General features: G+C 55.4%; 1 protein-coding gene across 12 annotated transcripts in view; it reads left to right on the forward strand.

Annotated features, from left to right (window-relative positions):
• cdc42bpab (CDC42 binding protein kinase alpha (DMPK-like) b) overlaps nucleotides 1-13,579 on the forward strand; it is a 52,601-nt gene extending 39,022 nt beyond the window's left edge. Inside the window, exons 21-44 of one of the 12 annotated variants that reach the window (XM_040161212.2) lie at nucleotides 14-162; nucleotides 252-343; nucleotides 1,439-1,515; nucleotides 1,739-1,786; nucleotides 2,543-2,581; nucleotides 5,564-5,683; nucleotides 5,776-5,859; nucleotides 5,952-6,057; nucleotides 6,150-6,286; nucleotides 6,448-6,587; nucleotides 6,712-6,793; nucleotides 6,887-7,106; nucleotides 7,179-7,241; nucleotides 7,341-7,594; nucleotides 7,672-7,796; nucleotides 7,899-8,113; nucleotides 8,192-8,289; nucleotides 8,611-8,695; nucleotides 8,868-8,991; nucleotides 9,111-9,228; nucleotides 9,642-9,759; nucleotides 9,877-10,034; nucleotides 10,605-10,679; nucleotides 11,547-13,579. In XM_040161212.2, coding sequence (XP_040017146.2) covers nucleotides 14-162; nucleotides 252-343; nucleotides 1,439-1,515; nucleotides 1,739-1,786; nucleotides 2,543-2,581; nucleotides 5,564-5,683; nucleotides 5,776-5,859; nucleotides 5,952-6,057; nucleotides 6,150-6,286; nucleotides 6,448-6,587; nucleotides 6,712-6,793; nucleotides 6,887-7,106; nucleotides 7,179-7,241; nucleotides 7,341-7,594; nucleotides 7,672-7,796; nucleotides 7,899-8,113; nucleotides 8,192-8,289; nucleotides 8,611-8,695; nucleotides 8,868-8,991; nucleotides 9,111-9,228; nucleotides 9,642-9,759; nucleotides 9,877-10,034; nucleotides 10,605-10,679; nucleotides 11,547-11,678 — 2,859 coding nt within the window. In that variant the 3' untranslated portion in view covers nucleotides 11,679-13,579. The remainder of the gene's footprint in view (nucleotides 1-13; nucleotides 163-251; nucleotides 344-1,438; nucleotides 1,516-1,738; nucleotides 1,787-2,542; nucleotides 2,582-5,563; nucleotides 5,684-5,775; nucleotides 5,860-5,951; nucleotides 6,058-6,149; nucleotides 6,287-6,447; nucleotides 6,588-6,711; nucleotides 6,794-6,886; nucleotides 7,107-7,178; nucleotides 7,242-7,340; nucleotides 7,595-7,671; nucleotides 7,797-7,898; nucleotides 8,114-8,191; nucleotides 8,290-8,610; nucleotides 8,696-8,867; nucleotides 8,992-9,110; nucleotides 9,229-9,641; nucleotides 9,760-9,876; nucleotides 10,035-10,604; nucleotides 10,680-11,546) is intronic. The other 11 variants (XM_040161213.2, XM_040161215.2, XM_078093939.1 and 8 more) reach the window with 11 other exon arrangements.
• The last annotated feature ends 6 nt before the right edge of the window (nucleotides 13,580-13,585 follow it).

Raw genomic sequence — 13,585 nt, forward strand, 5'->3', positions numbered from 1 at the left:
TTCTCTGTTCCAGGACATGCCGTGGAAGATGCGGCGCTTTGCCAAGCTGGACATGTCCGCCCGTCTGGAGCTGCAGTCGGCTTTAGATGCTGAGATTAGAGCCAAGCAGAGCATCCAAGACGAGTTGAACAAGGTCAAGGCCGACAACATGTCCACAGAATGGTACGGATACTTAGATATAGAATGTATAGAATAGAAGTGTTCATGAAGCTCAGGCTCGTATGCGACTCATTGTTGTCGGGGACCAACAGTAAACTGCAGGATGTGGAGGGTAGAAACCAGGAGCTGCTGGCCGAGATCGACCGGCTGAAGAGAGAGACGGAGGAGCTGCGGCTACGCAGAGGTACCACTGCCCCCGCATCCACCCGCATCCACCCGCATCCACCCACGCGTTCACCCGCATCCACCCACGCGTTCCCCCGCATCCACCCACACGTTCCCCCGCATCCACCCGCATCCACCCACGTTCACCCGCATCCACCCACACGTTCCCCCGCATCCACCCACACGTTCCCCCGCATCCACCCACGCGTTCCCCCGTGTTCACCCGCATCCACCCACGTGTTCACCTGCATCCACCCACACGTTCCCCCGCATCCACCCACGCGTTCCCCCGTCATCCACCCGCATCCACCCACGTGTTCACCCGCATCCACCCACGCGTTCCCCCGTCATCCACCCGCATCCACCCACACGTTCCCCCGCATCCACCCGCATCCACCAACGCGTTCACCCGCATCCACCCACACGTTCCCCCGCATCCACCCGCATCCACCAACGCGTTCACCCGCATCCACCCACACGTTCCCCCGCATCCACCCGCATCCACCCACGCGTTCCCCCGTCATCCACCCACGTGTTCACCCGCGTTCCCCCGCATCCACCCACGTGTCCCCCCGTCATCCACCCACGCGTTCCCCCGTCATCCACCCGCATCCACCCACGCGTTCCCCCGCATCCACCCACGCGTTCCCCCGCATCCACCCGCATCCACCCACGCGTTCCCCCGCATCCACCCGCATCCACCCACATCCACCCGCATCCACCCACGCGTTCCCCCGTCAGCCTCCAACACGCGGACTGCTAAATGCACCATTATAACAGGGGGGCGCCCCCACCCTCAAATTACCCCCCCACCCTAAAGAGTTCCATAGTTCCACCCTGACATGAAGCCGCGTGGCGACTCTTAATCCCCTGAAGTTTAAACCGACGGAAAACACTGAAATGTTTTCATGTACATTTTTCGATAGTGAGTTAAATAAACGTTTTTGTGATCAGCAGCCGTATGTCAGCTGAAGGCGCGTGCGATGTGCATGAGATGCATTGTTACTGAGGTCATATGAACACAGGTCCTGTGACTCACTTTGGTTAAGTCACCCTTTGATGTGTTAATATCACATACTTAACCACCGTTGTGTTATTTGTTCTGTGTCTGAAGGTGTCAAGCACCAGGATTCCCAGAATTCCTTCTTGGCTTTTCTCAACGCGCCCACATCAGCGCTGGACCAGTTTGATGTAAGTATTCAGTCCCAACATGCATGTGGGCCACCTGAAATCCTTCTGCAGCTACAGATGGAAATCTATGAGAATTAGAAACTTGAAATTATAAACTTGCATTAAAAGAAATGATATCTGTGCTTTTTCTTCATGCTTTCATGTTTTGTTCCGTTTTGTTTACATGAACGACTGTATTTGTGTCCTTTTGGTTGTTTCCTTGCTTCATTCTCGGGTCCATCAGGACTCTTATTCCTCGTCCTCATCTTCTTTAATTGAGTTTTGGGAAGACGTAAGTTTCTCTTGAGGAGCAGTGGTCCGTGTGTGTGTCGCAGTAGTTGTAGGAGTATTTTATTGTAGATCTGTGTATCCATATTGTGTCTTTTGAGTTTGTGTCCGTGCAGCAGTGTAAGCGAGAGCAGGACTCCTGCAGAAACACATTTGAACAAGATCAGAGAAGTATTTCCTTACTACAAATACATGCAATCAGATTAATTCTTCTAATGCACATGATTTGTTTCTAGTTTGTATATTGTTTTTTTCTTGCTAGTTCTTTTAGGCCATTGGGCTATTTGAATGGTTCTAACTCATCGGCGCTAGAACAGAACTACAAAGTTCATTTTTTAAATCCTTAAACCCGTCTTACCTTTTTTCAGTCATTTTTCCTTCACTTGAGTTGCCCCATGTTTCCTTTTCCTGCTCCCATCCGCCCATTCCAGTGACTTATTTTGATCTAAAGTACATTCAATATAACAATTGAGCTGCCAATCAATCTCGGCTGGTTGAAGCTTAAGGTGCATTTCACACGAGGGCCGTTTGTGCTGCGCTGGTTCCCCAGTGAATGAATGAAATAGACGAATAATGAATGAATGGCTGAAACAAACTGATACAATTGTTGAAATAGTTTCTGTAAATGGTGGGTGAATGTTTTAAATAGTTAACGTTAGTGAAAAAGTGCTGGTTTAAACCCGCTGAGGTGACAGACGCCCTCAGTCTGCGTAACGTTCTCTGATATTCACATCTGTGTTTCTGCTTCCTGCCGCTGAAGCGCTCGCCATCCGTTGGCCCGGCGAGCAAAGGCCGACGCGTAAGCACCATCACGTGGCTTCATTGAGCCCTTCTGAACGTGTTGTCCCGTCACATGGGTGCTTGTTGTGTGTGTGTGTGTCTGTGTGGCTGCATGCCATTGGTTCTGAGGAACACATGTTGTAGCCTTGTGGGGGCCGTGCATGCTGGGGGGTGTGTCTGCTTGGGGTCACTGGGGGGCAATACAATTGTGGTGGTTTTCCTTTGTGGCTTTTAAAGTCCACTGCATTTCATATGACGCATTTTAACCACAACGTGTGTGTTTTCCATGTGAGCAGACGGGACCCGCTTCTCATCACCGCCTTCCTCTCCATCTGCCTCATCACCGCCTTCCTCTCCATCTGCCTCATCACCACCTTCCTCTCCATCTGCCTCATCACCACCTTCCTCTCCATCTGCCTCATCACCACCTTCCTCTCCATCTGCCTCATCACCACCTTCCTCTCCATCTGCCTCATCACCACCTTCCTCTCCCTCTGCCTCATCACCACCTTCCTCTCCCTCTGCCTCATCACCACCTTCCTCTCCATCTGCCTCATCACCACCTTCCTCTCCATCTGCCTCATCACCACCTTCCTCTCCATCTGCCTCATCACCACCTTCCTCTCCATCTGCCTCATCACCACCTTCCTCTCCATCTGCCTCATCACCACCTTCCTCTCCCTCTGCCTCATCACCACCTTCCTCTCCCTCTGCCTCATCACCACCTTCCTCTCCATCTGCCTCATCACCACCTTCCTCTCCATCTGCCTCATCACCACCTTCCTCTCCATCTGCCTCATCACCGCCTTCCTCTCCATCTGCCTCATCACCGCCTTCCTCTCCATCCTCTCCATCACGCCTTCCTCTCCATCTGCCTCATCACCACCTTCCTCTCCCTCTGCCTCATCACCACCTTCCTCTCCATCTGCCTCATCACCGCCTTCCTCTCCATCTGCCTCATCACCGCCTTCCTCTCCATCTGCCTCATCACCGCCTTCCTCTCCATCTGCCTCATCACCACCTTCCTCTGCCTCATCACCACCTTCCTCTGCCTCATCACCACCTTCCTCTGCCTCATCACCACCTTCCTCTGCCTCATCACCACCTTCCTCTCCATCTGCCTCATCACCACCTTCCTCTCCATCTGCCTCATCACCACCTTCCTCTCCATCTGCCTCATCACCGCCTTCCTCTCCATCTGCCTCATCACCGCCTTCCTCTCCATCTGCCTCATCACCACCTTCCTCTCCATCTGCCTCATCACCACCTTCCTCTCCATCTGCCTCATCACCACCTTCCTCTGCCTCATCACCACCTTCCTCTGCCTCATCACCACCTTCCTCTGCCTCATCACCACCTTCCTCTGCCTCATCACCACCTTCCTCTGCCTCATCACCACCTTCCTCTGCCTCATCACCACCTTCCTCTGCCTCATCACCACCTCCCTCTGCCTCATCACCACCTTCCTCTCCATCTGCCTCATCACCGCCTTCCTCTCCATCTGCCTCATCACCGCCTTCCTCTCCATCTGCCTCATCACCACCTTCCTCTCCATCTGCCTCATCACCACCTTCCTCTGCCTCATCACCACCTTCCTCTCCATCTGCCTCATCACCACCTTCCTCTCCATCTGCCTCATCACCACCTTCCTCTGCCTCATCACCACCTCCCTCTGCCTCATCACCACCTTCCTCTCCCTCTGCCTCATCACCACCTTCCTCTCCATCTGCCTCATCACCACCTTCCTCTCCATCTGCCTCATCACCACCTTCCTCTCCATCTGCCTCATCACCACCTTCCTCTCCCTCTGCCTCATCACCACCTTCCTCTCCCTCTGCCTCATCACCACCTTCCTCTCCCTCTGCCTCATCACCACCTTCCTCTCCCTCTGCCTCATCACCACCTTCCTCTCCATCTGCCTCATCACCGCCTTCCTCTCCATCTGCCTCATCACCGCCTTCCTCTCCCTCTGCCTCATCACCACCTTCCTCTCCCTCTGCCTCATCACCACCTTCCTCTCCCTCTGCCTCATCACCACCTTCCTCTGCCTCATCACCACCTTCCTCTCCATCTGCCTCATCACCACCTTCCTCTGCCTCATCACCACCTTCCTCTCCATCTGCCTCATCACCACCTTCCTCTCCCTCTGCCTCATCACCACCTTCCTCTCCCTCTGCCTCATCACCACCTTCCTCTCCCTCTGCCTCATCACCGCCTTCCTCTCCATCTGCCTCATCACCGCCTTCCTCTCCATCTGCCTCATCACCGCCTTCCTCTCCATCTGCCTCATCACCGCCTTCCTCTCCATCTGCCTCATCACCACCTTCCTCTGCCTCATCACCACCTTCCTCTCCATCTGCCTCATCACCACCTTCCTCTGCCTCATCACCACCTTCCTCTGCCTCATCACCACCTTCCTCTCCCTCTGCCTCATCACCGCCTTCCTCTCCATCTGCCTCATCACCGCCTTCCTCTCCCTCTGCCTCATCACCACCTTCCTCTCCATCTGCCTCATCACCACCTTCCTCTCCCTCTGCCTCATCACCGCCTTCCTCTCCCTCTGCCTCATCACCGCCTTCCTCTCCATCTGCCTCATCACCGCCTTCCTCTCCATCTGCCTCATCACCACCTTCCTCTGCCTCATCACCACCTTCCTCTCCATCTGCCTCATCACCGCCTTCCTCTCCATCTGCCTCATCACCGCCTTCCTCTCCATCTGCCTCATCACCGCCTTCCTCTCCATCTGCCTCATCACCGCCTTCCTCTCCATCTGCCTCATCACCACCTTCCTCTGCCTCATCACCACCTTCCTCTCCATCTGCCTCATCACCGCCTTCCTCTCCATCTGCCTCATCACCGCCTTCCTCTCCATCTGCCTCATCACCGCCTTCCTCTGCCTCATCACCACCTTCCTCTCCATCTGCCTCGTCACCACCTTCCTCCATCTTATTTCATGTTTCCTGACTTATGTTTCCACACCACCCCCCCTCTCTCCCTTCAGATGGACTCCATGGAGAACTTCACCCCCTCCAACACTCCCTCCAGGGAAGATGACCCCAAGTCCCACCTCAAGTCCCGCTCGCGATCCCCCTCCATGGCCAGTGACGTGGAGCCCATAGAGGTCAGACTACATCTAAACAGCTCAGTGTCTCACTGCTGCTGTTTGGGGAGCCGATGGACATTAACAGGTGTTGTGTGTGTTCTGTGGTGCAGCTGGTAGACCACCCTCCTCGCGCCGTGCAGACCCCCACCATGCGCTCCGGAGGGTACGGCAGCATTGGACGCTCCTCTCCCAAGGTCAGACCTCCCCCCCGGGGGATCGCTCCACATGTTTGATGCGTCCGCTCTCTCTCCCTCGTTCACGCTCTTTCTCTTGATTCCCTCCACAGCCCAAAGCGCACCAGTTCGTGGTGAAGTCCTTCAGCACGCCCACTAAGTGCAACCAGTGCACCTCCCTCATGGTGGGCCTCATACGTCAAGGCTGCACCTGTGAAGGTGAGGACACGAATGTTAAAGTTGAACCAATTCACCATTTCAAGCTTCCTTCTGGTTTTAACGTTTTAACTTCCTGCGTCTCTCTGGTCCAGTGTGCAACTTCTCCTGCCATGTGACCTGTGCGGACAAAGCTCCGGCTGTGTGCCCCGTCCCCCAGGACCAGACCAAGGGCCCGCTGGGCATCGACCCCCAGAAGGGGATTGGTACTGCGTATGAAGGGCACGTCCGGGTGAGTCAGACGTTGATAACACTGGTTAACGTGTGAATGGGGCACACGCGAGTCTTACGCCGCCAGTTTAATCCCAATCGCCACCTTTGCTCCCGCGAGGCAGCGCGTCTTCTGTACTGGTCCGCGTAGTTTCACCCCCCACGTCTTGTGTCTTTTTCTAGGTGCCCAAACCGACCGGCGTTAAGAAGGGGTGGCAGAGAGCGATGGCGGTGGTCTGTGACTTCAAACTGTTCCTCTACGAACTGGGAGAAGGAAAAGTCACGCAGCCGAGTGTCGTGGTGAGCCAAGTGATCGACATGAGGTACGTGGAGAGGCGCCCGGGGGCTGTGGTGGTTTGGTTCAGCCGACACGTTTCACAAGCTGATGTTTGGCATTTTTCTAGAAGCATCCCTTGATCGATCTAACCTTCATCTCCTTCCTTTCAGGGATGAAGAGTTTTCGGTCAGTTCTGTCCTGGCCTCTGACGTCATCCACGCCAGCCGCAAAGACATCCCTTGTATATTCAGAGTAAGACCGACTTCTCTGGTGGCGAAGAAGAAAAAACCCAACGCTTCACGCCGCGCTCTGACGCGCTGCGATGCAACCCCCCTGTCTCCCCAGGTGACGGCGTCCCAGCTCTCCCACTCGAGCAACCACAAGCCCTCCATCCTGATCCTGGCCGACAGCGACCAGGAGAGGAACAAGTGGGTGGGTCTCCTCAACGAGCTCCACCGCATCCTCAAGAAGAACAAGCTGAAGGAGCGCTTCGTCTACGTGCCCAAGGAGGCTTACGACAGCACGCTGCCGCTCATCAAGACCACGCAGTCCGCTGCCATCATAGGTGGGCTTCGGCACTGTGTGTTTGCGTAGCAGAAACTGCTCTACTGGCACTGACCCGTCTGCTCTGCCTCAGATCACGAGCGCGTCGCCCTGGGCAACGAGGAAGGCCTTTTCGTCGTCCATGTCACCAAAGATGGTAACCCGCTCTCGAGGATGTGTGCGGTGTCCCTGATGCTTTGTGCCCCCCCCCCCCCCCGCCCCCCCTTATCTTCACTCCCTCTCCCTCTGTCCTCAGAAATAATCCGGGTGGGGGACAACAAGAAGGTGCACCACATCGACCTGATCCTGCAGGAGCAGCTGCTGGCGGTGATCTCCGGCAGGAACCGCCACGTCCGTCTCTTCCCCACGCAGGCCTTGGACGGCCGCGAGACCGACTCCTACAAGCTGGCCGAGACCCGAGGCTGCCAGAGCATCGTCTCCGGGCCCGTCCGCGGCGGCTCGCTCACCTGCCTGTGCGTGGCCATGAAGCGACAAGTCATATGCTACGAGGTGAGAGCGCGGGCCTGTTCGCTCGCAGCTGGCCGCCACGCTGCCCTTTGTTCATCGCATTCCTGTGAAACCTCCAGGTGAATAAGAGTAAAGGACGCCACCGGCGGCTGCGGGAGGTTCAGGCCCCGGGGCCGGTGCAGTGGATGGGGCTGCTCAGTGAGCGCCTCTACGTGGGCTACCAGTCCGGCTTCACCCGCTACAGGTAGGCTCCCTGTCAGCGGATTGACGTTACCTCAGTGCTTCCACGTTAACCGACTGAGCAGCACGATGATCTGAGTCAATCTGACTGTGACGACGTCCGCAGTGTCCACGGAGACGTGGCCCCCGTCAACCTGCTCCACCACGAGGACCACACGCTGGCCTTCATCCCCCAGCAGAGCCTGGAGGCCCTCTGCGCCGTGGAGATCTCCAGCAAAGAGCTGCTGCTGTGCTTCAGCTCCATCGGCGTGTACGTGGACTCGCAGGGCCGGCGGTCCCGTCAGCAGGAGCTGATGTGGCCAGCTGTTCCCAACTCCGCCTGTGAGTGCAGGACGCGCCGCTGTGTGACGAAACAAAGAGGCAGATGTCTGAGCTAAATGCCTCGTCCTTTTCGTCCAGGCTACAACGCCCCCTACCTGTCGGTGTACAGCGAGAACGCCGTGGACGTGTTCGACGTCAACACCATGGAGTGGATTCAGACCCTCCCCCTCAAGAAGGTCAGTGCCGTGAAGACCACACCACTCAGCAGGGTTCCCCCCAAACACAGACCACCGGGTTTAGAGGCGCCGGACGGATCGGTCAGATTCTTATGAAATCAAACCAGCCCTTTTTTATTTGTAACGAGAGGAGCTTCATTTATTCTTAGATCAACTATTATTTATAACATCCAGTTAAAATAGAAAACTTACAAACAGACAAATCGATTCCTCACTGGCTCCCCCTGCTGGAGCCTCTGTCACCATAGCAACCGCACCCTGCCGTGTCAATAGATGGATAGTCGTGGAGGCCTGATGATGGATTTGTCCCCCCCCCCTCAGGTGCGAGCCCTGAACGTTGACGGCTCTCTGAACCTGCTGGGACTGGAAACCGTCCGGCTCATCTACTTCAGAAACAAGATGGCCGGTAAGAGAACCACCTGCATCAAATTGTCCGAGTCGATTCCACTCCTCGTCCTACCAGCAGGACACGGCGCTTCAGGGCCTTTTCTTACTTCATCTGCTGCTTATACCACGTGATCTGTGACCGTAGAAGGTCGCGTCCCTCTAGTCGCTCTCATCAACATGCGCTCTTCCAGAGGGCGACGAGCTGGTGGTCCCGGAGACGTCGGACGCCAGCAGGAAGCAGATGGTGCGCAGCATGAACAACAAGAGGCGCTTCTCCTTCAGGGTGCCGGAGGAGGAGCGGCTCCAGCAGAGGAGGTCGGTACCTGCAGGAGGACTCGCTCTCTTCTTCTTGATCATCACTGTCGTCAGTGCAGAACGAGGAACGTGACCAGGCAGCGAAACATCAACACCTGAAGCTCCACTTGTGTTCCCAGGGAGATGCTGCGTGATCCAGAGATGAGGAACAAGCTCATCTCCAACCCCACCAACTTCAACCACGTGGCCCACATGGGACCAGGAGACGGCATCCAGATCCTTAAAGATCTGCCCATGGTACACGCACACGCACACGCACACACACACACACACACACACACACACTGAAACGGACACAACGTGTGTCTGCTGCCTTTGTTCTTCATCCAGATGTTCAGTGTATCACGTCAGCATCTGAGTCACAGCAGTAAAAAGCTCCTCTCCCTCACGCTCCTTCATCCTTTAAATGCCCCCCCCCCCCCCCCCCTCTCTCCCCCCCTCCCCCCCGGCTGTGCGGCAGCAGAGGTCGTGCCGTTCCGCTTAGACCTCAGTGGCCGATTGTGTTCATCTGTAGAGCATGTGCTCCATCCTCACTCCTCCATCCTCACTCCTCACTCCTGTCCCCCCCGGCACTGCACTCTGGCGTGCGTGCGTGTGCGTGTGCGTGTGCGCGTGTGTGTGTGCGTGTGCTCCATGCGTGTTTAAACCAGAACGTCCGTGTTCAGGAGAGCCGCGCGGGCTTCAGCGGCTCCGTCAGCATCCCCTCCATCACCAAGAACCGCGGCGAGCCGGGCCGCTCCATGAGCGCCAGCAGCGGACTGGGCATACGTGAGTAACCGCAGGACCCGTCGCTGCCCCTAGCAACCAGTCAGTAAGCCCCTCCCCCCCCCACCACCACCACTGGCCCTTTGCTCAAGCAGTCCTCCGTCCGTCCTCTCCGTCCAGGCTCGTCCTCCCAGAACGGCAGCGCGCTGCGCCGAGAGCTGTCCGGGGGGAGCTACGGATCCAAGCGGCAGGCCATGACCTCCCCCTCGGAGAGCTCCCTGTCCTCCGGCGGGGGGGTGGACTGCGGGGACGCTCCGCTGTCCCAGTTTGACAGAGAGGTCAGTAAATACGCCGCCGCCAGAGTCTCTGAGACAACATCAGCTTTGTCCACCTGCACGCCATGACTGTCTTAAATGCGACGTGAAGAAGCGATCCCATTGTTCCCCACTGAAAGACCCCCCCTGACACACCCCCCCCCCCCCTCATCCCACCGCTCTGACCGGCCCGTCAGCTCCCTGTGACGTCACCAGCGCTTCCTGCTGAGGGAAACTATTGTTGATCAATAGTTTGAAGCCATTGTTACCACCTGACCGGTGGGGGGGGGGCGCGTTCTGTCAGTCATCCTCCCGTTTGCTCCCTTCTCACATGTCGCCCCCCCCCCCCAACGTGTTTCAGACATTTCCTGTCAGATGAAATGGATCCAACGGTAAATGTACATTAGTTCCCCACCGCCGACGGACCGCCCGCCTTCCCTCCCGCGCCCCCCCATCCTCCTCCATCGCCCCCCCCCATCCCCATGCCGTGAGCCCGGACGCTGCCCGCTCCATTCCTCTGCCCCCCCCCCCCCCCCCCCCCCTCCCACCCAGCATGTTGTCTGTGGGTGCTGAGCTGTGAACTCTCCTCTGCAGTGGCAGGCGGTCTCACCGTCGGAGAAGACCCCCGATCTGAAAAGGGCTTTAAGGACCCTGCTTAGTAAGATGAAGGTAATGTCCCCAAACACACGCGGCGAGCACCGTGTCACGGAACACACGCATCACACACCGCGTCTCACTACCCGCCAGCCTCCACCCTGTGCCGCTCCGCCTCCACCCGTCACCGCAGCACCATGCGAAGGCTTTGTCACCTCCCCCCGGAGTCGGTCCGCCCCGTCATCCGTCCGCACCGCATGTCTGCTCCCGGCCCGCGTTGCTGCACGGAGCAGAACCACCGACCCCGCTCGCTGCAGGGCGCTCGCTGCAGGGCGCTCGCTGCAGGGCGCAGTGACGTCACGTCGCCGGTCCAGAAGACAAAGACTGATTGGTTGCACGATGTCACGTGTGTGTGTCTGTAAACGTGGCTGGGCAGTGCTTCTCCCAATACACAACCAATACACAACCTGTGCACTGAATGCAGAGAGTGTGTGTGTGTGTGTGTGTGTGTGTGTGTGTGTGTGTGTGTGTGTGTGTGTGTGTGTGTGTGTGTGTGTGTGTGTGTGTGTGTGTGTGTGTGTGTGTGTGTGTGTGTGTGTGTGTGTGTGTGTGTGTGTGTGTGTGTAAATCAGTGGTCACTGGAGACACTGGACCTCACGTGGGAGGAGTCTCACATCGCAGCCAGTCGTACTATGAAGCCGCCCCCCCCCCCCCCCCCAACTGTCCTGCATGTTTGTTTTCCTCCAGCTGGTCGTTTCTGGTCATTTGAGCTGGTGATGTGGAAGGTGGTGGTTCCACCTCCTTGTGTCCTCCAGTGGAGGAAAACGCCTTAGCTTAGCTTCATTTATCGCAGGCCGGACTGATACTAGAACGCTCTCCTCTGCTGTTCTAACCCCCCCCCCCCCCCCCCCCCTCTCTCTCCTCATTGGTCTCCGCCTGCAGGATTCAGACTCGCCTCGCCACTCCACGGCCTCCAACAGCTCCACCTTCAGCAGCCCTCCCAGTCCGGCCTCCCCCCACAAGGCCAAGTCCCTGTCCCTGGAGAGCACGGACCGCACGGGCTGGGACACATGAGCCTCCGTCAGCTACACGCCGTTGCGCCCCACCCCCCACCCAAACTCCACCGACAGCACAGGACTCCAAACAATCCCTCCTCTTCCTCCTCCGCCTATCGCTTTCTCTCTGAATATTCCCCCTCAGTGCCCAGAGAACTGCACCCACTTCTACACCCTCCATTTGTCCCGGTCGGAGGCTCCGCCGTCCCTCTGAGGGAGAAGCAGCGATATGAGAACGTGTGTGTGTTTATTCACAATGTGTCCTGCCCCCCCCCCCCCGTTTAGATTCACTCTGAATGCAACAGAGAGAAGAGGAGCATCTGGAGAGAACCTGATTTGTACTTGTACATATGGGACCCTTTGGGTTTTGGGGACAATACTTTAATTTATTTATCAATCTTAGAGAAGGAAAAGTAGGTTTGCTTCACGGTCGACTCGGGCGGGTGGAGCTTAACCCCCCCCTGCGCCCCCCCCCCCCCCCCCCCGCGCCGCTTCCTCTTTGGATGCTGCAAAAATTGAAAAAAAAAAAAAGTAGAAAGAAAGCAATGATCTATTTTTTATTTTGCGCTTGGTATTAACTGCAGTGACTTTATAACATTTTTTTTAATTTTGACAACAAGCAGCGTTGACAACGGCGGCTCGAATGACATCACCACATCTCCTGTGACCCCCCCCCATCGGAGTGACATCACCCAGCGTGCAGCTCGCAGGTTCCCATGACAACAATGTACATAGGTTCAAAGTAGAGAGTAATATATGAGACGGAAAACACTACAGAGACGGGAGATCCTTTTGTTTTCACACATTTAGGCCGTTTTAAACCACTTCCCAGTTTTCTTTTTTTACCGTGCGATTTTAAATTGGTTTGTTTTTTATTGTATGTTTGTTTTCCACACTCGGTTTGTGTGATGCCCGTCAGGTAAACATGTGAACGCACACGTGTGTGTGTGTTTCTGGTGGAAGTCCTCCCACTGAGCGGGAAAAGGACAACGAGAGACACTTTGAACCCTCGTGGTCTTTGGTTGATCTGTTCACTACTAAACACTAAAATGAGAATGTCTCCACTTAAACACTCGCACCATCACCGGGCTGCATCTCCACCGTGTGAACACACACGCAGTACTCCGTCTGTAGGAGCGGACGCCTCCACTTTATTCCTCCTGTCTTTGTCAGAAAGTGTCATTCCTGCCGATTCCCGTTTGAAACAAAGCGGCGCGTTAAAGCCCATTCCAAGTATTTTATTTTGAAGTATTCCGTTTCTTCTGCAGAGCCGGAATACGTTTCATTCCAAGAAACCACCTCTTTTAAAGCTGACCAGTCTGCGGTCCTCCTGCAGAATGTATTAGATGGGGGGTTTAGCCCGGTGTTTTATTATGGCCATTGTACAGAAAACTGACCGTAGACAGATGAAGAGGGGGAGAAACTCAGGAAATGTCAGAACCAATGAATTCTTTTCATGTGGATGGATGAAGGAGGTGAATGTGGCTCCAGCAGTAGATGAGATGGGGGGGGGGGGGTGATGGCTGTGGAAGAAAATAATACAGAATGAATCAAACGCCTTTGCATTTCAGTGAGGTTTTATCTACAATACCTTCTATATTATTTTGCTCTTTCATATCATTACGTTGTTTTCTTTCTAGGATTGCTTTGTAATAATTTGTACAGTTTTGCATGTTTTAGATGTAATCATTTTTTGGTTTGTTTTACTTGGACTTGCTCCCTTTTGAACGGTTTGGGCGTTTTACTGAGGATAACCCACTACAGGTGATGTAGATTCTTTTTTGCACAAAAAAAAATATTTAAGGTGTAAGGTCAAACAAAAATAATGTATGGAACTGGCTGCCACACCTCTGGAGAACTCATTATATTAACCTGACTCCGATGTATTTCAATAAAGCGGAGGGCTGTTACGAATATAAACCAGTG

This window comes from Gasterosteus aculeatus, chromosome 18 (genome assembly GCF_964276395.1).
Source record: "Gasterosteus aculeatus chromosome 18, fGasAcu3.hap1.1, whole genome shotgun sequence".
Taxonomy (NCBI): Eukaryota; Metazoa; Chordata; class Actinopteri; order Perciformes; family Gasterosteidae; genus Gasterosteus; species Gasterosteus aculeatus.